The 22,894-nt window shown below is 36.4% G+C and overlaps 2 protein-coding genes across 2 annotated transcripts; both read left to right on the top strand.

The window, feature by feature from the left end:
* The first annotated feature begins 13,600 nt into the window (after positions 1-13,600).
* Positions 13,601-17,807, top strand: LOC107615517 (P-loop containing nucleoside triphosphate hydrolases superfamily protein). The gene is made up of 12 exons (XM_088497752.1): positions 13,601-13,791; positions 13,883-13,969; positions 14,128-14,276; positions 14,415-14,511; positions 14,611-14,877; positions 14,990-15,266; positions 15,421-15,582; positions 15,889-16,104; positions 16,183-16,220; positions 16,435-16,598; positions 16,686-16,799; positions 16,886-17,807. The coding sequence occupies exons 1-12, from the start codon at positions 13,785-13,787 to the stop codon at positions 17,711-17,713; spliced, it is 2,406 nt and encodes an 801-aa protein (XP_088353878.1). The 5' UTR covers positions 13,601-13,784; the 3' UTR covers positions 17,714-17,807.
* A 2,798-nt stretch (positions 17,808-20,605) lies between these two features.
* ATN (cyclin family) lies at positions 20,606-22,616 on the top strand. Its single transcript, XM_016321973.3, has 4 exons — positions 20,606-20,817; positions 20,955-21,097; positions 21,357-21,418; positions 21,494-22,616. The coding sequence occupies exons 1-4, from the start codon at positions 20,737-20,739 to the stop codon at positions 22,402-22,404; spliced, it is 1,197 nt and encodes a 398-aa protein (XP_016177459.1). The 5' UTR covers positions 20,606-20,736; the 3' UTR covers positions 22,405-22,616.
* Positions 22,617-22,894: the final 278 nt, after the last annotated feature.

The following is a 22,894-nucleotide window of genomic DNA, read 5'->3' as shown; positions in this document are numbered from 1 at the left end:
CATTGATGCTCAGAGTCTTGAACCTTGCTTTTATTTTTCTTTTGCTTCAAGGATTAAGCTTTTGTTTACTTTAGAGAATTCATAATAGTTTTCTAAATTTTTGTTCCTCATACATCAACATCCTTTGATTCAAATTCAAATATGCACTGTTCATATTATGCATTCAGAACCACAGATAATACCACTACATTTAAGTAAATAAGAATTCTCTTAAATATAAACTCAATTTCTCATGCAATACATCACTTCTTTTCTTTTCTTTTTAGATTCAAGCTCAGTGAGCAGTACATGAGAAAAAAAAATTTTAAACTAAAAGCAAATAACAGAATGAAACTAAATCTAAGAATTGAAAGTACTAAAAATCATGCAGGCAATCAAAGCAACAGAAAATAGAAGACAACAAAATAGGAACAGAAGGGAAAATAGAATGAAAAGAACTCAACCACCTCAGTTACGCTGGTGGCCATCTCATTCCTCCAGCTGTGCTCCTCCATGAAGAACATTCATCTCCCCATGGTGCCACTGATGATACGATAAATAGAGGGCGCACCCTACAACACCAAACTTAAAAGTTTGCTTGTCCCCAAGCAAAGAAAAACTCCAGGGTGTCAAAAATTCCTTTTAATTGCTCCTGTTCCTATTCTAACCACTCTGCATGACCAAAACACATGTAAAACAAGAAAAATTCTAAAAAAATTGAGATAAAGTAATTTAAAGCCAGAACTAAAATAACTATAATGCTAAAATCAAAATAACTATAAAATTAAAACCAAAGTAACTGCAAAAACAAGGATACTAGTAGTTGGGTTGCCTCTCAACAAGCGCTTCTTTAATGTTACTAGCTTGACACTTGATTGTTGAATTTTCTTCCTCTTCTTCCAGTTAGTTAAAAGAAATATCTCCAAGGGGGGAGAGGTGAAAATTAGTGCCCCCTGATATAAATTCCTCCTAACAAGCTTTCTTTTATTGTGGTTCACTTGATTCACCTTGCTTGTTGGGGTAGAGCTTAGATTTTTTTTTATGACATTTTCTTTTTCATGGATATTTTCTTCTGTTTCTTGGTCAAAATCCCCTTTTCAGTGCTTTCCTTGGTTGCCTTCACTTCTTTGATTTCAAAATTTGGGTGTTGGGTGATAGTTGGAGTGTACCCTTAATCAAAAATTTCTTGAATTGGTGGTTCAATAAACTCACCCTCTATGCCACTCTTTGGTTCATTAGGACCAAGGAAAGCATATTCAAGTGTTGGGGGGAGGGGGAAGACTTCATTCAAATGTGGGCAGTGCATTCAGATTTTTCTTCTCAGAAGTTTGCATGCATAGAATTATAGGTACTTGTATGGCTTCCTCCGGAATTATTGGAATATACAAGCATGGAGTGTGCATGGCTTCCTCCTTTGTTTGTGTATCTGATAAATCCCGATTTTGTGGTTTATCTTGTGCTTAATTTGGGAGATTTTATCACATTTTCTCACATTTATTCAATGAAATGGCATGGTTTTGTAATTCTCCCTTGAATTATGCTTAAATGTAAAAACATGCTTTTTAGGCCCTAATTTGGTGATTTTAGATCCACTTTAATTCCATTCAATTCCTTGATGTGTTTGTTAAGTAATTTCAGGTTCATAAGGCAAGTATTGGATGGAAGAAATGAGAAGAAAAGCATACAAAGAGGAGAATGCATGAAGAGACAAAGGTTTGGAATGTACCAACGGACGCGCACGCGTACAAGGCGCGCACGCGCAAAAGTGGTTTCTCACAAGGACGTGCACGCGTACATGCCGCTTCCGCGCAGATTGGGAATTTGCCAGCGACGCGCACGCGCACATGGCGCGCGCGCGCCGATACTGTTACTTGGCCCACTTAATGGCAAAATGCTGGGGGCGATTTCTGAGCTACCCAGGCCCAAATCCAACTTGTTTCTGAGTGTATTTCATGCAGAATTGAAGTCCAAGCAAAGGGGGAGCAATTGTTGGTAGCATTAGCATCATGTAGGTTAGTTTCTAGAGAGAGAAGCTCCCTCTTATCTCTAGAATTAGGTTAGGTTAATTTTCATCTTAGATCTAGATTTAATTCATGCTTTGATTTACTTTTCCTTTACAATTTCTTGTTCCTCTACTCTTTCTCTTTCTAATTTTATATTTCATTCTTGTAATTGCTTACTTTGTTGTTGATGCACTTTTGTTCTTCCATTTTCCTTTAATGCAATTTCTGATTCATGTTCCTTTATTGTTGATTTGATTTGTTGTTGTTTAATTCCTTGCAATGGACTAGTGTAGATTTACTTTCCTTGCTATTTTACTATGTTTTCCTTTTATGCCTTCTAAGTGTTTGATAAAATGCTTAGTTGGATTTTAGAGAAGAATTTTGTGCTCTTGGCTTGGGAAGGTAACTTAGGAACTCTTGAGTTACTAATGTCCAAGTGATTGACGATTGGGAGCCATTAACGCTAGATCTCACCAATTGATTAGGTGTAGAACTAGGACTTATGGACTTGGCTTGACATAGCTCACTTGACTTTCCTCTACTATTAGTTAGGGGTTAACTTAGTGGGGTTGGTCCTTGCCAATTCTCATGTTGTGGTTAGTGATAAGGATAGAGATCCTTGACCACCTAACCTTGCCAAGACTTTTCAGTTGTTAGTTTATTTTTATTGCTATTTACATTCCATGTCTCTTATCCCAAAAATCCCAAAATATCTCATAACCAATAACAAGACACTTTGTTGCAATTCCTAGGGAGAATGACCCGAGGTTCCAATACTTCGGTTTATAAATTTAGGGGTTTGTTACTTGTGACAAACAAATTTTTGTATGAAAGGATCCTTGATTGGTTTAGAAGCTATACTTTACAACGAGCTTTCAATTGTGATTTCTAAACCGTCAAGAATTCGTTCATCAAAATGGCGCCGTTGCCGGAGAGTTGCAATGGTGTTATGTTATTGGTTATTGTATATATGTGAATATTGTGAATAGCTTGATTTTTGGATTGCTTGTTAGTTTTTGCTAGTTTTAGGATTTTGTTTCATTATTTCTTGTTAGCTTTTGTTTCTTATTTTTACTTTTCACTATGAATTCACTTGGGCTATGAGTGTGATTACAACTATGTTGTAGGAAATGGGAACTTCAATGAAGATGTGCATCAAGGATGGGATAACCAAAGATGGGAGGAGCCATATGCATATGATCAATCCTCTTGGCAACAACCTCCACCAATGCACTATGACGAAGAGCCATTCTATGATGCACACCAATCAAATTGTTATGGTGAATCCCCTTGTGACTTCCAAGAACCACCACCATACACCTATGAGCCATATCCTCAACATAACCCTCAACCATACTCACAAGCCCCTTCTTATCAACCATCTTCATATGACCCTAATCCATATCCATCCTACCAACAATCATATGAGCCATATGAACCACACATAGAGCCATCACTACCCCAATATCAACATTTTCAAGAACCACCCCCTCCATATTGTTACCAAGATGAATACTACTTACCACCACAACTCTACCAAGAAGAACCACCTTCCAACTATAATACCTTTCCCCCAAACAATGAACCCTCTCTTTCACCATCATCCCCTGATGAAGCCTCTATGCTAGAATTAAGGGATCTTGAATCTCATATCTTAAGGCAATACGAGGAGGATGAAAAGAAATTTGAGGAGTTAAGAGTAAAAATGGCCATCATGGTAGATGCCATTGGCAACATAGTCTCATCCCGCCTAAGCCTATGCGATCAAGGCACTTCCATTGTGGAATGTGGAGAAGCAACCAAGGAGCTTAGTAAGGGAGTGAACTTGAAGCTCCAAGGTGAGGAAGAGGAGTTAAAGCAAGAAATGCAACAAGCGGAGGAGGTAAAGATTATTGAAGAAGAGGAAAAAGTGGTTAAAGACTTAGGAGATGCGGAACCACCTTGGGAGTCTAGGATTGAAGAAAACCCCTCCAAGATGATTGAATTTGATACTAAGGAGGAATATGCATAACCTCCAAGGCATATCTCTTGTGAAGAATTGGATGGGATAGAGCAAGAATTGAGTTCCCTTGGTGATGAAGATCAAGCATCAAGACTTAGTGGTGAAGAATCCTTTGAGCATGAAGAACTTTCTCCTGATGAGATGGAAAGTAATGTGGAGGTAAATATCTCTCATCCTCCCATTTATGATTTGAGTAAGGGAAAAGGGTTAGATAAAATTGTTGAACAAAGGATTGAAATTAAGAGATCTTGTGAAGAGGTGGAAGTCCTTAGAAAAAGGAGGATGGGAATTGAATACGCCTTGTCAAGACCCTTGAATCACCTTTGCCTAGGTTGCCATCTACACCTTCATTTGAGTGGATGAAACTCATTTCTATTATCTTTGTTATCCCACTTGAATATGGCTTGCTTGAAACGGATGGTCAACTTTGGATGCTTTGTGGGATGAAGCGTAAAAGAAAGATGTTTCGTGGTTGACGTTGCAAATCAAGGCTCATTATGGTTGAAGCTTCAAGGAGTAAAGGTTGGACTAGTGCTCAATTGGATGGGTCTAGGAGGATAGTTTGGTACCTTCATGAGAATTCATCTCTCTTGCCACCCGGAGGAAACCACCATGATCAACTCAAGGACGGGTGTGAAAACAAAGTGTGGGATCCTGGATCGCACAAGGAAGATCAACTTTGGGAGCTTATGGTTTGTGAAGAACTCCATCAAAGCTTGGAGTTATTAACTTTGAATGATGATGCACAATGGAAGTCCAAGCATTGGTGGATGTTCAAGGATGGATTCAAGCACAAGCCACCTTGATGAGGAGCTCCCCATAAGTCCAACTTAAGGACAATAAACAAAAGTGCTAGGTGGGAGACACCCCACCATGGTAACATCTTTTCATTTTCCTCTTTGTACATATTGGTAATTTAGGTTTAATTTCATGTTTTGTTTGATTTGTTAAGTTTGTTTGGGAGTCTAGTAGGTTAAATAAGGTTTTATGATATTTTGGTAGTTGTTTGGAGGTTTGGAATGCTTGGTTTGGTGCAAAAACATAGAAAAATTTTGAAAAACAGAGCACCACCCACGCGCACGCGCACTCCACGCGTATGCTTGAATCAGGCAATTTCGGCCATCCACGCAGACGCGCCATGTACGCGTACGCGTGGATTGAGTTTTCCACCCCTCCATACATTCACCCGAGAGTTGTGCCTGAAGTGTGCCAACTTGGTGCCCCAGGGCACGCGAACGTGTACCTTGCGCATCTGCGTCGACTCTCTACTTTGTCATGCACTACGCGTACGCGTCGCTTCCATTTTATTCATCCACGCTTATGCGCACATGACGCGCACGCGTGGATTGCCCTGTTTCAGTCACCTTCTTTTCTTCTCCTCTTTCCATTTCTTTCCTTCTTCTCTTCTCTTTCCACCCTTCAATCATCATCCAACACTACCAAACATCATGTAACACCATTTCTTTTAGTTAGTTAGTTAGTTTTATTTTTGTTTTCCATTATAAGTGTTGGATTATTAATCTTGTTTACTATTTACTGCTGCTTATTACTGATAGGATGTTAGTTTAACATCATTATGTTATTACCATTGTTGGATTCCTTTGTTGAGGTTACAATTTATTACTTGGTTTTGGATTTTCATGTTGAACATTTGTGAATACCAAGTACATGTGACATTGCCTTTAAGCTCTTAACTCTTTTGAATTGCATGTTTTGGCCACCATGCATTCGTCATCTATTGTTAGGCAATTGTACATTATCAATGCATTTTTTTTAGGATGCTTGTTCTAATTGATCATCACCTATTTCATGCATTGAGATTTTTGAAATTGTGAAATCGGATCGAAAACTTACCTAGTGACATATTTTTTAGCTTTGTAAAGTTTTGTGGGCCACACTTGCTATGTGATTGATTTTTAATTCTATCTTCTTTTTCCTAAGTCCCATAGCATCCATGTGTTTCACCTCTATGTCACTTAGGTGTTGCAACAACTTCAATATGTGTCATTGATTGTTGTGTGAGTTTTATATACCATTTTGTTCACTAAGTCTACCTACACATCAATCAATGTCCATACATTATCCAATTTCACAATTGCTTAATTAATTGCTTGAATGCTTTCATGCCTCTTCACTACTTGTGTGGTTGACCTAACCTACAAGTCTTTTAAAGTACCTCAAGCACACTATAATGAGTGAAATGCATGTTTTCTTTTGTATAATTGTGACCTGATTTTTAAATACTAGAGTGTGAGTTCTAAACCGCATGCAAGTTAGAACCCATACACCTATTTTTCATTAATATCACACTAATTCACTCACTCAATTCTAGTGATTCACCTCATTCCAACAATTCACGCTTCCTTGCTTTTGTACTTTCTCGTCTTACGGTGTTTATTTTATTTTTCATGATCGATGCACCATAAGCAAAAATGGAAGCGGAAGGAAGAACACGCAGCACCGGTTGACCTACCAACTGAAGGTAGCAACTAGGAAAGTCGCCATACCCCCTTGTTCATCTTTGGATTCACCGAGGACGGTGCAAACTTTTAAGTGTGGGGAGGTCGTCCGACCACTCGGTGTTTTCGGTAACAAGTTTCTAATCCCAACACTGTTGCATTTCATTTTAGGATTTTTAGTTGCATTTTCTTATTTTGAATTTTTATATATTAAGCTTAGTCAAAATCATGATATTTTTCAAGGATTTTATCTATAGGGCACCCCACCCCAATTGATTGAGAAAAATTTTTTTTTTAGAACTTGCTTGAATTATATATTTTGTGGAACATGATTTTTGAGCTAAGAACACAAGCATGTGAGATTTGAGCCTAATTGTGTGGTTACATCATATATGACCACTTATTTTCATTCTTGTGTGCATTATTCTCTTCTTATGATTGTAATCTTTGATTTGTTTAATTCTATATGTCCATTATTTTGTGTATACATGCATTTACATAATTGAGGCCATTGTTTAAATAGCTCACTTACCCAAATAGCCTACCTTTTATATTCCAGTGTTAGCCGATTTTGAGCCTATGCTTAACCCACTTGTTCTTAATTGTAGCACATTACAAGCCTAAGTGAAAAACAATAAATATCCCTTGTTTGGATCTTTGATTAGCTTAGGCTAGTGAGAGTGTTTATCATTTGATTTTGGGAGAGTTGGGAACATTGGGTAGAGATAAAAGTGTGTTTGTGTTTTTGTTGAAAAATTTTTAGGAATTGGGTACATACTCATGTATTAATCATGTGTAAACCATATGCATTGATGTTCTTGTATACATTTTAGTTTGAAAAGAAAAAAAATGAGAAAAACAAAAAGAAAAATATATATATATATATATAAAAAGAAAAAATATATATATATAGAAAAGAAAGAAAAAGAAAAACAATAAAAAGGGGACAAAAATGCCCCAAAGTTCAAAGTTCAATAAAAATCAATGCATATGTATGGTGATCAAAAAGAGAATGCATGAGTGTGTGAAAAAGTGAAGAATGGGTAGTTAGGTTTGTTTAGAATTGTATAGGTCGTCATAGGTTAGGTGGAAAGTTTAAGTTAATCAAAGATTCAAATTTCAAGCTCACTTGACCATATGCATCCTACCTTGACCCTAGCCTCATTACAACCTATGGGAAAGCCCTCATGATATTTGTATGCATGCATAAAGTAATTGTTGATTGTTAGATGAAAAGTAAACTTTGGAAAATATGATTAGGGGAGGATTGAGTGAATCAACCCCATACACTTGAGTGACTAGAGCGGATACACATCCGGTGAGGGTTCGATTGCTCAATTACATGTTTTCACCCATGATCATGTCTTTTCTTGCAAGTTTGTAAAATCTTCTTAATAATTCAATTCAATTGTGGGTTGAGTGATTGCTATTGCCTTAGCCCTTGTGTTTGTATATGTATTCTTGGAAATTGATTTATTTTGACCAAGTGGATGCATTCATGTAGATAGATTGCATATAGATAGGTTGCATGTAGTTAGTTTGCATTAAATAAATGTTGATGTCCCTTTGCTTCTTTCTTGATTTTAGCATGAGGACATGCTTAGTTTAAGTGTGGGGAGATTTGATAAACCCCGATTTTGTGGTTTATCTTGTGCTTAATTTGGGAGATTTTATCACATTTTCTCACATTTATTCAATGAAATAGCATGGTTTTGTAATTCTCCCTTGAATTATGCTTAAATGTAAAAACATGCTTTTTAGGCCCTAATTTGGTGATTTTAGATCCACTTTAATTCCATTTGATGCCTTGATGTGTTTGTTAAGTAATTTCAGGTTCATAAGGCAAGTATTGGATGGAAGAAATGAGAAGAAAAGCATACAAAGAGGAGAATGCATGAAGAGACAAAGGTTTGGAATGTACCAACGGACGCGCACGCGTACAAGGCGCGCACGCGCAAAAGTGGTTTCTCACAAGGACGTGCACGCGTACATGCCGCTTCCGCGCAGATTGGGAATTTGCCAGCGACGCGCACGCGCACATGGCGCGCGCCCCCCGATACTCTTACTTGGCCCACTTAATGGCAAAACACTGGGGGCAATTTCTGAGCTGCCCAGGCCCAAATCCAACTTGTTTCTGAGTGTATTTCATGCAGAATTGAAGTCCAAGCAAAGGGGGAGCAATTGTTTGTAGCATTAGCATCATGTAGGTTAGTTTCTAGAGAGAGAAGCTCCCTCTTCTCTCTAGAATTAGGTTAGGTTAATTTTCATCTTAGATCTAGATTTAATTCATGCTTTGATTTACTTTTCCTTTACAATTTCTTGTTCCTCTACTCTTTCTCTTTCTAATTTTGTATTTCATTCTTGTAATTGCTTACTTTGTTGTTGATGCACTTTTGTTCTTCCATTTTTCTTTAATGCAATTTATGATTCATGTTCCTTTATTGTTGATTTGATTTGTTGTTGTTTAATTCCTTGCAACGGAGTAGTGTAGATTTACTTTCCTTGCTATTTTACTATGTTTTCCTTTTATGCCTTCTAAGTGTTTGATAAAATGCTTAGTTGGATTTTAGAGAAGAATTTTATGCTCTTGGCTTGGGAAGGTAACTTAGGAACTCTTGAGTTACTAATGTCCAAGTGATTGACGATTGGGAGCCATTAACGCTAGATCTCACCAATTGATTAGGTATAGAACTAGGACTTATGGACTTGGATTGACATAGCTGACTTGACTTTCCTCTACTATTAGTTAGGGGTTAACTTAGTGGGGTTGGTCCTTGCCAATTCTCATGTTGTGGTTAGTGATAAGGATAGAGATCCTTGACCACCTAACCTTGCCAAGACTTTTCAGTTGTTAGTTTATTTTTATTGATATTTACATTCCATGTCTCTTATCCCAAAAACCCCAAAATATCTCATAACCAATAACAAGACACTTTGTTGCAATTCCTAGGGAGAACGACCCAAGGTTCCAATACTTCGGTTTATAAATTTAGGGGTTTGTTACTTGTGACAAACAAATTTTTGTATGAAAGGATCCTTGATTGGTTTAGAAGCTATACTTTACAACGAGCTTTCAATTGTGATTTCTAAACCGTCAAGAATTCGTTCATCAGTATCATCCTCCTTTGTTTGTGTATCTTCCTCCTTTGTTTTTGCATCTTCCTCTTCTTCCATGTGTGAGGGTGGAGAGTTCTCTAATTCATTGGAGTATGAACTCCTTTGATTGATTTTCTCACTTTCTTCCATAGGATCTTGCATTGTATCTCTTGGGAAGGAATTTGCTTGTTCCTCTTCCTGGGGCTTGATAATCAACTCCACATATTTCTCTATATTTTTTACACTCATCTTCATATCATATATGAATTCTTTCATAAGAAGCTCAAGAGCTGATGGTTCTTGATATGACTAAGGAGAGGAGGATGGTTCTTGATATGAATAAGAAGGAGATGATGGTTCTTGATAAGAGTAAAAAGATGATGGTTCTTGGTATGGATAGTGAGATGGTGGCTCTTGATATGGATAGAAAGATGATGGTTCTTGATATGGATAGAGAGGTGGTGGTTCTTGGTATGAATATGGAGATGGTGGTTCTTGATAGTTGGAACATGGAGCACTGAAGTTTCTTTGGTTTTGACTTTGCCAACCAAAATTCGGGTAGTTTCTCAATCCACAATAATAAGAATCACTCCTTGGGTGTGAGTAATAACCCATGTGATCTCTCTCCATTATTTTTCCTTAGCACAAAGCACCAAACAGAATTAAATGCACCATGTGCAAAACAGGCAAGCAAAGAAGAAAGAACATAAAGGAAAATAAAATAAAATATAAAAGAAAACAAAAATAAAAAAAAGAAAATAATATGAATAATTAAGAAAATAAAATAACTAATAAGTAAAAAGGAGTATAAAATTTAAACTCAATAAATAAAATAACTAGGAAGAATAAAACAACTAAGGGGACACCAAACTTAATTTCAGAAATTAAGAGAAAAGAAAAAATAAAAGAATTTTAAAAAATAAATCAAAATATTTTTTTTAAAATTTAAAGAAATAAGTTAAATGAAATTAAAGCAAAAACGCCTAATCTAAGAAATCAAATAACCAGTAGTTGTCAATCACAATCAATCCCCGACAACGGCGCCAAAAATTTTGTGCGGAATTTATAACCCACAAACTAACCGGCAAGTGCACCGGGTCGTACTAAGTAATACCTCAGGTGAGTGAGGGTCGATCCCACGAGGATTGATGGACTAAGAAACAATGATTGAATAATTTACTTAGTTAGACAAACAGAAAAGAGTTTTGAGAGTCCAATTGCATCAAACAGTAAATTCAGAAAATCAGAAAACAAGCAGTAAATTGGTGTGAATAATATATAAGTAAAACAGTTAAGGTTTCAGAGATATTTATCTTCAGGATTGAATTTTTTTATTAACTATTTTAATCATGCAAGATTCAATTCATGGCAAACTATATGTGACTAAACCCTAATTCCTTAGACCTTTTTAGTCTCCTCTAACCTTCATCAACTGCCAATTCCTTGGTCACTTGATTCCAATCAGAGGGTTAAGTTCAATTCTAGTTTATGTGCCACAAAAACCCTAATTACCAAAATATAAGAGGATTTTATATCACGTATCCCGTTAAGTCCAGATAATTAGAAATCTAGGAGAAATTGTTTTCAAGCTGTTGTTCAAGTAAAGAGATTTTTCAAGTTATACAAGAATTCAATTAGAACAAGGGTCATACTTCCATTCCACCCAAATTCATAAGATAGAGAACGGAAATAATTCTTGAAATAGAAATCAATACATGAATTAAAATATAAAAATAATAGTATCAATCCATACAATAGACAGAGCTCCTAACCTTAACAGTGGAAGTTTAGTTGCTCATGGTTCAAAGAGAAAACTAGGATTTAGAAAATAGTAAATTGCGGAATGAGGTAGAAGAGAAGAGATTACCCCGAAGGGATAATTCTTTTTCCTTTTATATCTAATCATAATTAGTGTAAATTATATTTCCTAAAACTAAATAATATATTTTCCTATTTAAAAATAAAATAAAGTTTAAATCAAAATTAATACAATACACTTGGTGCGAGCCTTGTATGACGAATGGGGACCACTTGAGTTCTCTAAGGTGGCGCCAAACTTGAGTAACCTCAAGTTTGGCTTCAATTGATCTGTAGGCACTTCTTCGATTCTCCTTGCTGGCGCCAAACTTGAGTAACCTCAAGTTTGGCTTCAATTGGTCCGCATGCATTCCTTGGAGTTTCTTTGTTGGTGCCAAACTTGAGGTATCTCAAGTTTGGCTTCATCAAGTCCGTGTGTGTTCTCCAACTCTTCTTAGCTGGCGGCAAACTTGAGGTATCTCAAATTTGGCTTCAGCAAGCCAGCATGCTTTCCTTAGAGAATGAGTGTGTGGCGCCAAACTTGAGGTGCCTCAACTTTGGCTTCAACCTGTCCGAAAGAAATGAGGCTTGTGTAGTGCTCCTAGAGCCAAACTTGGCGCAGTCCAAGTTTGGCTTCAACTCCTTATTCTGTTGTAGCTTCGTCTCTTCACGCAAACTCTGTCAAATTTATCCAAAATGCTACCTGAAATAAACAGAATTGGACACAACTCAAAGTAGCATTCATAGTGGCTAAAAGATACTTAAATCTTGATTAAACTTAACAATTCAAATGCAAATTCATCAGGAAAGGTAGAAAAGATGCTCACGCATCATTAGCGTAGTCGAGAAAGCTTTGCAGCAAATTGCATCGGACGCTTCAACCAGGTATATCCGACTTTTAAAATTGCTAAGGTGTTCTGTCATAGAGGTCCGTGTCAGAGTTTTTAAAGTTCCTAGGCCTTGCCCGCATGATCTCTTCAATGAACAGATCTTCTCCTCCAAGAGGGATTTCCTCCCGATCCGTCTGATTACGCTGACTTCGAAGGTTAGCCTCTAGTTTCGAGAGCTTTTCTTCTAACTCTCTTCATCATCGTACCTCTTTTCGAAAATATCTTTCTGCTTTTCTTTGTCGCTTAATCTCCTTCTCAAGTTGCTCTAATCGGCACGGTGCCCGTGCACAAGTCCCATAATCTCTGTTGGATGAGGGGGTTCCTCATCTTCGGGTGGATGAACTACTGAATGGATTTGCTGTGGTGGAGGTTTTCCTGATGTACTTTCTCTGTGGGGACCACTCACCTTTCGTATCGTAGAGGAATCACAAGTGCTCGGTCGTTGTTGTGAGGTTTCGGTTTTAATTCAAATGCCATGTGACCGTCTTCGAACTGATTGTCCACCATGATTCGGTGTAGACTTCTAAGTCCCCAGCAACGACGCCAATGTTCTGAGGGTTATTTGAAACTGGGTTTCTTTTGGACCTGAACATGAGGTCCAAACTCCTTTTGAGATAACGTCTGACTTCTTCTGGTTTCAAGGTGCTGCCGTCTAAGTTCCTCGTGAGGATGTGGGGGTGGTACCTGCAAGGGTCCCCAATACTTAAGTTAGTAAGGGTTTTAAGAAAATTTTTAGTAGATTGGGTTCTAAATATACCTGAGGGTATCAGTGTATTTATAGTAGAGTAGATAACCACCTTTTAGCGTAGTTCCACTTTTGCTGGTAGATGTTCCATTTTTCTAGGCAAGCTATTGAGATCTTTCTTCTAGATAAATGAGAGATATATCAGGAGTTAGTTATTTATTCAGATAAGTAGAGTTAATCCGTCATCATCGAGCCCGACCTCTTTGAGGTCGGATATGTGTGGAGGAGGCATGATCTCTTGCGTGGACCTCTGTTCTTTTTGGGCCTGACTATGTCTTTAGGACAGGATATGAACTGTTATCATATAAATAAAATAACTAATTTTTAAATTTATTACTTAAAATTGTTCTAAAACATAAATCTAGTTTGATTAATATGTAAAACTCTTCCATCAAAATTAATCTCATAATATATTATAGCATTTTATTTTATTTTAGTTTTGCGTTTTTACGTATTTTATTTTGGGTCACATTCTAAGCTTTCAGTACTTTAGGTTTATGATGGCCCATCAAACCATGGAGGCCCGGGATAAGGCCCAATATACGATCTGGCGTTAACGACGCTCCAGCAAACACTAAAATAGCCGTTCAGACTTTGAATGAAGAAAAGGAAAAAAAATGAATATAGCCGTTTCAATTTGAAACCAAGTGCACTCTTCGAAAACCCTATTATCCAATCCCAATCGTTCTCCACAATTGAACTCTCTCTCTCTCTCTCTCTCTCTCTGCTCACAAGCAAGATTTTGAAGTTCTTCTCGTTTCGTTTTGCTCCAAAGATTATTGAACCTCTCGTCATTCTTTGCTTCCAAAAGACATGGACGGTACGCTACTCTGTGTGTGTGTGTGTGTTTTTTTTTCTCCTTCATGATTTGAATTTTTTAATTCTTCATCGAAATTCAACATTTCTTGCAGAAAAAAGCATTCAAATACAAATGCTCGCTGAAAAACACAACGAAATTGTTCTCGAGGACAAGCAGCCACCACCAAATTCTCACACAGGTTCCCGCTCTCTATCCTCTCTTCAATTTTTCTATTTGAATGATAAAATACATTTTAATTCTTGTTCAGCATCATTAGTTAGGTTAACTAATCTCAGCGCAAAAGAAAAAAAACTTAATGTTGTTACTTGTTGTTTGTGTCATTTCCCTTTTGGTTAGAGGATGCGCCAAAGCAAGAGAACGAAAGCTCTGAGTGCACGGACATTGAAAACATCATGACTAATGAGATCCATGAAGTTTCACCTGATCAGGGTGGTCACACACTTCCGATCTTGAAGAAAATCATCTATTTGAGTACCAAGATTCAGGTAAAAGTTTGAAATTTTATTTGGATTGTTTTTTTTTTTTAAGTTATACATAGACCAGTTTTTATTTTTGTGCATCTTTGTTTTCACACATTCATTCTTGAAGTTCTAAATTTTCTTTCTTTATAATTCTTGTATCAGGATTTGAAGCAACAGCATATAGTACTGGCTGAAGAAGCAAAACTCTCTACCAAGTCCTTTCTGGACTCTGATGCTTTGAGGTCTTTTAAGTCTCTAGGTATTGAGTCTCATCAAAGTTAGATATAAGTTTTTACGTTTCACTTTCTTTATGACTAGTTGAATTAACATTGAGTTTTGGCACTTTTGTTTGATTTAGGTATTGAATATGAACTCCTTAGAAGAAAATTTCTGAAGGAGTACAATGAACGGAAGAGGCTTTCTAATGAATTGATTGAAATGAAGGGAAACATCAGAGTGTTCTGCAGATGCAGGCCGTTGAATGCTGGTGAAATTTTGAATGGGTCTGCTGCATCTGTTTTGAATTTTGAGGCATCTTCTGATTATGAACTTCAAGTCGTCGCTTCAGACTCAACCAAGAAGCAATTTAAGTTTGATCATGTGTTTAAGCCAGAAGATAACCAAGGTGAAATAAATGCTACAATTTTTTATTATGCTCATTGGAATACATTTTGCTTTTCTGGTATTGATTCAGTTAAAATTTATTTAACGCGAGTGTGTTAATTTTTGTCATGCAGAAGCTGTATTTGCACAGACGAAGCCTGTCATTGCATCAGTGCTGGATGGGTTCAATGTCTGTATATTTGCTTATGGGCAAACTGGAACTGGTAAAACATTTACAATGGAGGGAACACCAGAGCAGAGGGGAGTTAACTACAGAACACTGGAGGAATTATTTAGGATAGCTGAGGAGAGACATGGTGTAATGAAGTATGAATTGTGTGTCAGCATGTTGGAAGTTTATAATGAGAAGATAAGAGATCTCCTGGTGGAAAATTCCTCCCAAACTAAGAAGTGAGTTTTTGTTTCTAGGTTAATTTTCATGTTGCACTTGAATTGATGAGTGTAGTCTCAAGTTTTATTCTCCCCTTTCCAATAAACTAAGCATAACAATTTGTTGTTTCAAATGTTAATTAATCAATCTATATGACAATTTTTTTTATTTCAGGTTGGAGGTAAAGCAATCTGCAGAGGGAACCCAAGAAGTCCCAGGACTTGTTGAAGCTCCTGTTTATGGAACAGAAGATGTTTGGGAATTGCTCAAGACTGGAAATAGAGTAAGATCTGTTGGATCCACCAGTGCTAATGAGCTTAGCAGCCGTTCTCATTGGTATGTCTTCAATTGATCAGATAATCTTTTTAAATATGATTGACATGACTTGTTGATATATTAACCACAAACTCATACTTAAATTTTGTGAGAACTGATTTTCTATACACATTTTGCAATTCTACATGGTTAAGTAATAGTGAATGTTCCTATTCTCATATTTTGAAGATGGACATGGTCACGGTTACATAATTTGTTATCGCTAGTAATTAGTAAATGTAATATAATTATCTCAATGAGGGTATAGGTCTAGTCTAGGTTGATGTTGGTCTTATATTGATAACTAAGAAGAGATTTTACATGCAGCTTGCTGCGAGTAACTGTTGTGGGGGAGAATTTAGTTAATGGCGATAGAACAAGGAGCCGCCTCTGGCTAGTAGACCTAGCTGGCAGTGAGCGTGTAGGGAAAACTGAAGTTGAAGGAGAAAGACTTAAGGAATCCCAATTCATAAATAAGTCTCTATCTGCTCTTGGAGACGTTATCTCCGCTCTTGCCTCCAAATCTGCACATATCCCTTACAGGTATCTATGTTCCTCTTGTTCACATTCTTACATAACGAATTCATTATTTAACTCATATTTGTGTCTCGTTTGGAACAGGAACTCAAAGCTGACTCATATACTTCAGAGCTCCTTAGGTGAGATTTCATTTCAGCTTTACAAATTTGTGATCCGTTGGAAGTTGCTGCCATGTCTTGATTCCTGTATATTTGACATTTCTTTTATCAAAAGCAATGAATCAATTGCAATTCAGATAGTTATTGTTATGAAAAGGTCTTCAGGGTGTGTCCATGTGTGCATGTTTTCTTATTTGTAATTTCTAATTGCTGATATGGGATTCAAATACAACAGGAGGAGATTGCAAAACATTAATGTTTGTCCAAGTTAGCCCAAGTGAGACAGATTTGGGAGAGACACTTTGTTCACTAAATTTTGCTAGCCGGGTCCGTGGAGTTGAGAGTGGCCCAGCTCGCAAGCAAGTGGACCATGCTGAGCTGCTTAAATATAAGCAAATGGTAAGCAAAAAGTTTAATTTGTTCCTATGAATAAGAATTAACCATTATTCATTTATATCCTAGCTCAATATTTGATCATCAAAACAGGTAGAGAAACTCAAACATGATGAGAAGGAAACTAGGAAGCTACAGGATAACAATGCTAACTTGCTACTGAGACTTGCTTCAAGAGAACACCAATGTAAAACCCTTCAGGAAAAGGTAGCACTTGTAATTTACAAAATGTTTATTCACATAAGTCAATCATATATTCTGTATTTATCTCAACTCCAAATTAATTTTGACAGGTTAGGGGCCTTGAGAATCAGATAGCTGAAGAAAGGAAGACCAGACTAAAGCAAGAGAGTAGATCAATTGCTGCTGTCTCAGCACAAAATTCATCATCAACATTAACTGCAGCTCGGAGAAACACTGCAGATAAGAAGCCACCTCTCAATCCTTCACAGACGAGAATGCCATTGAAAAGAATATCCAATTTCATGCCTTCGCGGTCTCCTATAGCATCGAAGAGATACAACACTTCCATGAATAGTGGGAAGGAAAATACAGAAGCCTACTCGAAACCAAAAAGTAGGGCATCAATAGCAGTTAGACCACCTGCACTCCCAACAGGGAAGCTCCTTCAACCAAGGAGGCGGGTCTCCTCCATTCCCGCAATCTGTCCAGAGAGAACTTCTGACATCACAACTCCACTCCGGTCTCATGCACCACCAATGGCCCAGTTACTTCAACCAAGGAGGCGGGTCTCCAGTGTCATAAGCTGTCCAGAGACAACTTCTGATATCACAACTCCACTCCGAGCATCTCAATTTGCAGGTGGAAGCAGTGTATTGATCAGTCGCCAAAGGAGAGCTCGGTATTCAAATTTGTTTGCCCCATTGCCAGAGTCGAGAGCATCTGTTGAGATGACCACACCGATGTCTATCAGGAGCAGCAGCAAGTTTAGGGGAAGTCCAATACAAGGAGTCGATTCAAGGGTAGCTAGACATCCAGCTGCGGTTGCACTGCAACGGAAACCTGTGGTCTGGAGCCCTCTCAAACTGAGAGGCTTGAAAAATAACAATAACAGAAGGTCTTGGCTCATGCCATCTCGGTCATACAATGAGTTGCAATGATCTTTGGCTCTGACAAATGAAATAGCCATGTCATGCATTCTACACACACAGTTATCTCCAATTGAACTAATAAATACACTCATATTAGTGCAATTTGTTTTGTTTGTAATGTGTTCCAAGCAAAATCTCTAATGCTTATTACATGTTCATTCTATCTGGATTCAGAATGGTGACAAGCTTGCACATGGTGAAGATTAGAATTAAGGGGATGAAAGAATCATTTTCCAAACATCTTAGTTCTTATTTGACTTTTTACTGTGCTGCCATCCCAATATTTCTCCCTGGAGCTGGAACTTGAAAATTCATTCTTAGAGTACTTCTCTTAATTTTACTTCTTGCAGTTCTAATTTAGAAGTAACACACTAGCTTCGTGCAACATTATGTAGCTTTAAACTGAACAAGGATAAATATTAGAAACTCGCATTAGCCAGGTAGGTATGAGAGGTGACCCATAGCATTGGGACAAAAAAAAGCTAATTTAATTTTAATTCAAGTTTGTTACATCTATATGCACACTACAATTTAGCCTTGGCGAATACTACGGTGTAGAATACAGTCAATACACGTCAGCCTCCCAAGAACGGGGACATGCAGACAAGGTGATACATCATGGCAGAAGATTCACAGGCTGGTAACTGTGGATAGCTGAAGGAGATTAAGCACTACTGGCAACATTTTGATTTTTTTTTTTTTGTTGGGCATTATAAATGATATGTAAGTTGTTGACCAATGTGCTGGTTTTGAAGAAAACTCGTTTGTTGGGCCGTGAGAAAAGAATAGGCATAAACTTTATGTTTTTGTTGAAAATTTTTATTTTTGCTCAAGCGGATTAGACCGCTCCTAATTCTAAGCATTAGGCATGTATGTACCACACATCCACATAACACACTTATACATACTACATCACTGCATGGATTTATTTTTTCTCCTGGGAAATTTGAACCGGATGTGGTTGTTAAGGAGGCATATAATATGTCATTCAACCAAGCCTTCAACCACTGTTTTTGTTGAATTTCACTTATGTTGTGTGTTAAAAATATTTAAGTGATTTAGACCTAACAAAAACAAAGGGCTAATCACTCACCAAAAATAAAGAAAAAACAAAGGGCTAATCTCACTCACCAAAAAAAAAAAAAAAACAAAGGGCTAATCAATATATATTTGTGAATGTGCATTGAACCTGTCGTTTTCTTAATTTAGTTCTATGATTCTTGAGAGATATATGTTTGCTACCTTTGTGACTTGCAACATGTTCCAGGCCAAAAATCTAGTGTCAATCTGAAAAAGGCATAATCTTCTTACAAGAAATAACAAACAAACCCATAATCATATTTAAATCGCTGCGTCAGCAATCTAGAAACTACATTGACATTGCAGATTTCCAAATCTTGTTCTCGTCACACACCCCTTGCGTCCACAATAATACCATTAGATTTAAAATTGTTAGGCTAATAATAGCAACAACCTATACTCAAATCTTACACCATAGTCGTAAAATCAACAGTGACAATGGGTGCCACATCTGCACCCCGAAAATTCGTTTGCAAAGCTTCAAAATGGGAATTGGGGGTAAAATGATACCTGTTCACAAATCCAATCGTTTTTACCTTCTTTCACGTTCATGTTTCAATCCACACCAGAATCAACTAACAATCATGTATCCCTACACTGGTAAAAACATCAGTGTCCAAAATCACTACATTTCCACCCACGATAAGAGTTTGTCTCCATGGGGGTATATGAGATTCCCGGTGCTCACAGTCGATTTGTCATTCGCCAGAATATTCAACTATGGTGGCCTCCCTGCCACAAGGACGACCGATCTAAATTTCTCATAATCAAGATTGCTTGTGTTTCCCTTTGAATGACTTTCCCAAAATATCCCTCCTCTCCTACGACTTTAAAAAAAACCTAATAAATATCTACCCTTACTAAGGAAAAATAAATAAATTAATTAATAAATACAATTGAATACAAGTCACATAGTTTCATCTTCCATGTCTTCTTTCCACATTTATTTTATTTATATTTTGTTAATTTAATTTTCCGTGGTTGAATGGAATATCACATGCAGGTAAAAAATAAGTATTAAATTCATATGTTAATCATTTCATAACCATATCTTTAATGTACTCAAAAATTTGTCTTATATTCAATTCACTTGAGATTTGGAAGAAAAATGATAGAATTTAAGCCAAAGTTTCTATTATAGTTTCTTAGTTGGGTATAAATTATAAGAGAACTTAGCTAAAATACATATATTAAATGTATAATTGTAAAAAAAAATAAATTATTAATCTATTCAATACATTGAAATTATAAAATTTATTTTCTTTAAAATTTTTTAGTTACATTTTATTTTATGGTATTCTTAAAATATATTCTAAAAGACTCGACATAAAATGAATTTAATTTTAATGTATTCTGAGATAAAATATTTAATTTTAATGTACTCTTAATATCACGTCAGTAAAAATAATTGTATTTTATATTAATTTCGTGAATAATTATTAACTATTTAATTGTTAAAATTTGTTATATTATTAATATTTAATTTAAAATATAAAAATTAGTCAAATTTAAATATTTAAAATTTATTATAAAAAATAAATTAATAAAAACTAGACATCAATAAAAGATACAGTAGAACTGACCCTAAAAGTAACATGTATATCAAAAGTTTTCACTTTTTATATCCTTTTAAGTTTTAATTATTATTATATCTTAATAAAGCAATGGAGACATGCCTTTATAGATCTGGGACCAAGTAGCCGTTGCATTCATCAATCACTAGGAATTAGGAGTGAGGCTCACTCGACCGTTGGAAATGCAAACGTTACACTTACTTCGCGTTTCACCTTTGACTTTCACATCAAAACACCGAAACTAAAAGGCTTTAGGTCATTGTGTCCCTGTATTCTAGAGAGAGGTCCAATTGTTAGTTGAGTGGGCACTACTACTACTAGTTTAAGATTAAGAGATTGTGTTCTTGAGACCCACATCCGCATCGTGTTTTTTCAGCCATGGTTGCTAGAACCCCACTTACGCAAAAGAAAATGTTAGCTCCACTTAATCCAATTCTCATTAGAGAGACGCTCATCAAGGTAATAATACTCACCCTCTTTAATAAGCAGCCCTCATTTGTCCACAAAAAATTCCTATTTTTCCTTTTGGATTTCCCTGATCAGAGTTTTTTTTTATTTAATTAATTGATTAATTTTGTGTGGGGTTGCTTTTGAAGGTGGATCGGTGCATGGCACGGCTTCAGGAGCTTCAGTACACTGTGACCGGTGGAAGTAAGGTGGTTTCGGGCGTTAGTCTCAGCCCTCGAAGTACCAGAGGTTATCTCAGAACTAGTCTCAGGTGTAAACAAGAATCACTCAGGTACTCCTCCTTTCTTCAAAAAAGAAATCTTTATTTTTTAGTTTTTGAGTTCTTATATTATTTTACTTGGTTTATTCAAATTATATGAATTTATCAATTAGGTAAAGTACAACAAACGAGTCAGATTTTACTTTAATTCGATGATAAATATATTATACAAGTTCAAAATTTTACTGTCTATTGAATTGTTATGATTATTATTAAGGTGGATTATGATTTTGTCAATGTTGTGAAATTGTTTGTATATAAAACTGTGAAGGCTCAAGAATGGTGGAACTAGGAAATCTCCCGTGGGAAAGTTTCCCTCTCCATCAAAGACAGGTTCTTTCTCTTTCTTAGCATTTCTTTTGCACATGTATATCTTTGCTTTGAAATGAAACAAACAAACACATGCAGGTGAATGGAGAAGAATGTCATTGCCTGCAATGCTAGTGGGTGAAACCGTTGGAGAGATTCTACAGGCAACTCAATTTGCTAGAGAAATAGTCTCAGTAGTTAATAACAAACCTTTCGCCACTTCTGACGATCCAAAAACTCCCATGTCTCAACGGCTAAATAGAAAATTATCTTCATTTCAAGCTGAAAATACTGAATTCAAGGCCAGAAGGAAGAAGGAAAAGCAAACAAAATCACAGCACGAAAATTCACCGTCGCTTCAACGTGCTCGTTCTAGAATCAATTTTAAGGTATCACCTCCAAAAGTAAAAGAATTTGACAAAGAAAACAAGAAGTACTTGGCTAATAGAGTGTCTCCAAGGAACAAACCATGGGCGAAGAAAACAGTGCTATTTCCAAACCCTTTGTACCTTCCAACCCAACCTTCTTCACAGCAACAACGATTTTCAAAGACTAGGTCCCCTGTTATATTAAGAAATAGAGGAACAACAACAACCGCAAACACATCTATAACTACGCCACATAAATTTGTGATCAAGTCACCACAACCTTCATCTTCAAAAGTTCAAGTCAAGAAGAGTCCACAAGCTAAAAGTAATAAGAAGTTGATTTCACCAAGTAGAACAACTACTGCAAGGAGTTCTCCAAAGAGGTTCCATGTGTTTCATCCACCAACCGTTTATCTTTCTTCACCAATAGGAAAAGAAAATTTGAGTAGGAATTCGCCAAAGCGATCTGTCTCAGTCGCTGCGAAGATTCGTAGGTCCTTTTCTCCTTCGAGGCTGGCCACCAGATTGGTTTCACCGTTGAAGAGCAGGAAAACTATATTGAAAACCGATGATGGGTTGGCAGTGAGTGGACTAAAACAGCGCCCAACATCAACAATGAAAATCCCTATTCGTGGAATTTAAGAATGCGTTTGTGTATAATCCAGGGTTTGTTTATTTTACTTTTTTTTTCACTTTGTACTCCTGCTGGACTAGTGAGAGAGGGTGAGAAAATATTTCTCATGTTAATAGCAATTTATTTTTTTCCTATCCATTTAAGAAAAATCACAAACTAAATATTCTTTGATCTGATATGTTTATTTAAACATAAATAAATAAATGAAGTACTAAACAAATGCAAAACCAGCACACAAAACATTGCTGTTAATGTTCTTAATTAAGTCTTACAACCATTCTCATGCTTAAGATTTGAAATATTATGTTTCTCCGGCCAAGATCATTCCTAAATCGAATTGAAGATAGTTGATTCTCTCATTCTTTAATAGGATATTCCAATGAAATTATAAAAAGTAACTTTTGCTGAAACTTAAACCACTAGATGAATTTTGACATTAAGGATTTTGTGGATATGTATTTTTTTTTATAGATTTTAAATGAACTTAGTTGGACAAAT

The sequence above is a fragment of the Arachis ipaensis genome, chromosome B9 (assembly GCF_059453495.1).
Source record: "Arachis ipaensis isolate K30076 ecotype BB chromosome B9, ASM5945349v1, whole genome shotgun sequence".
NCBI lineage: Eukaryota > Viridiplantae > Streptophyta > Magnoliopsida > Fabales > Fabaceae > Arachis > Arachis ipaensis.
This window is presented reverse-complemented; position numbering and strand designations above follow the sequence as displayed.

Excerpts from the sequence above, each read along its gene's own strand:
- ATN (XM_016321973.3), top strand. The coding sequence starts at position 20,737 with ATGGTTGCTAGAACCCCACTTACGCAAAAGAAAATGTTAGCTCCACTT. Across the intron at positions 20,818-20,954 it reads TTAGAGAGACGCTCATCAAG|GTGGATCGGTGCATGGCACG; the intron begins GTAATAATACTC and ends TTGCTTTTGAAG. Across the intron at positions 21,098-21,356 it reads TGTAAACAAGAATCACTCAG|GCTCAAGAATGGTGGAACTA; the intron begins GTACTCCTCCTT and ends AAAACTGTGAAG.
- LOC107615517 (XM_088497752.1), top strand. Across the intron at positions 15,583-15,888 it reads CTTAGCAGCCGTTCTCATTG|CTTGCTGCGAGTAACTGTTG; the intron begins GTATGTCTTCAA and ends TTTTACATGCAG. Across the intron at positions 16,599-16,685 it reads TGCTTAAATATAAGCAAATG|GTAGAGAAACTCAAACATGA; the intron begins GTAAGCAAAAAG and ends TCATCAAAACAG.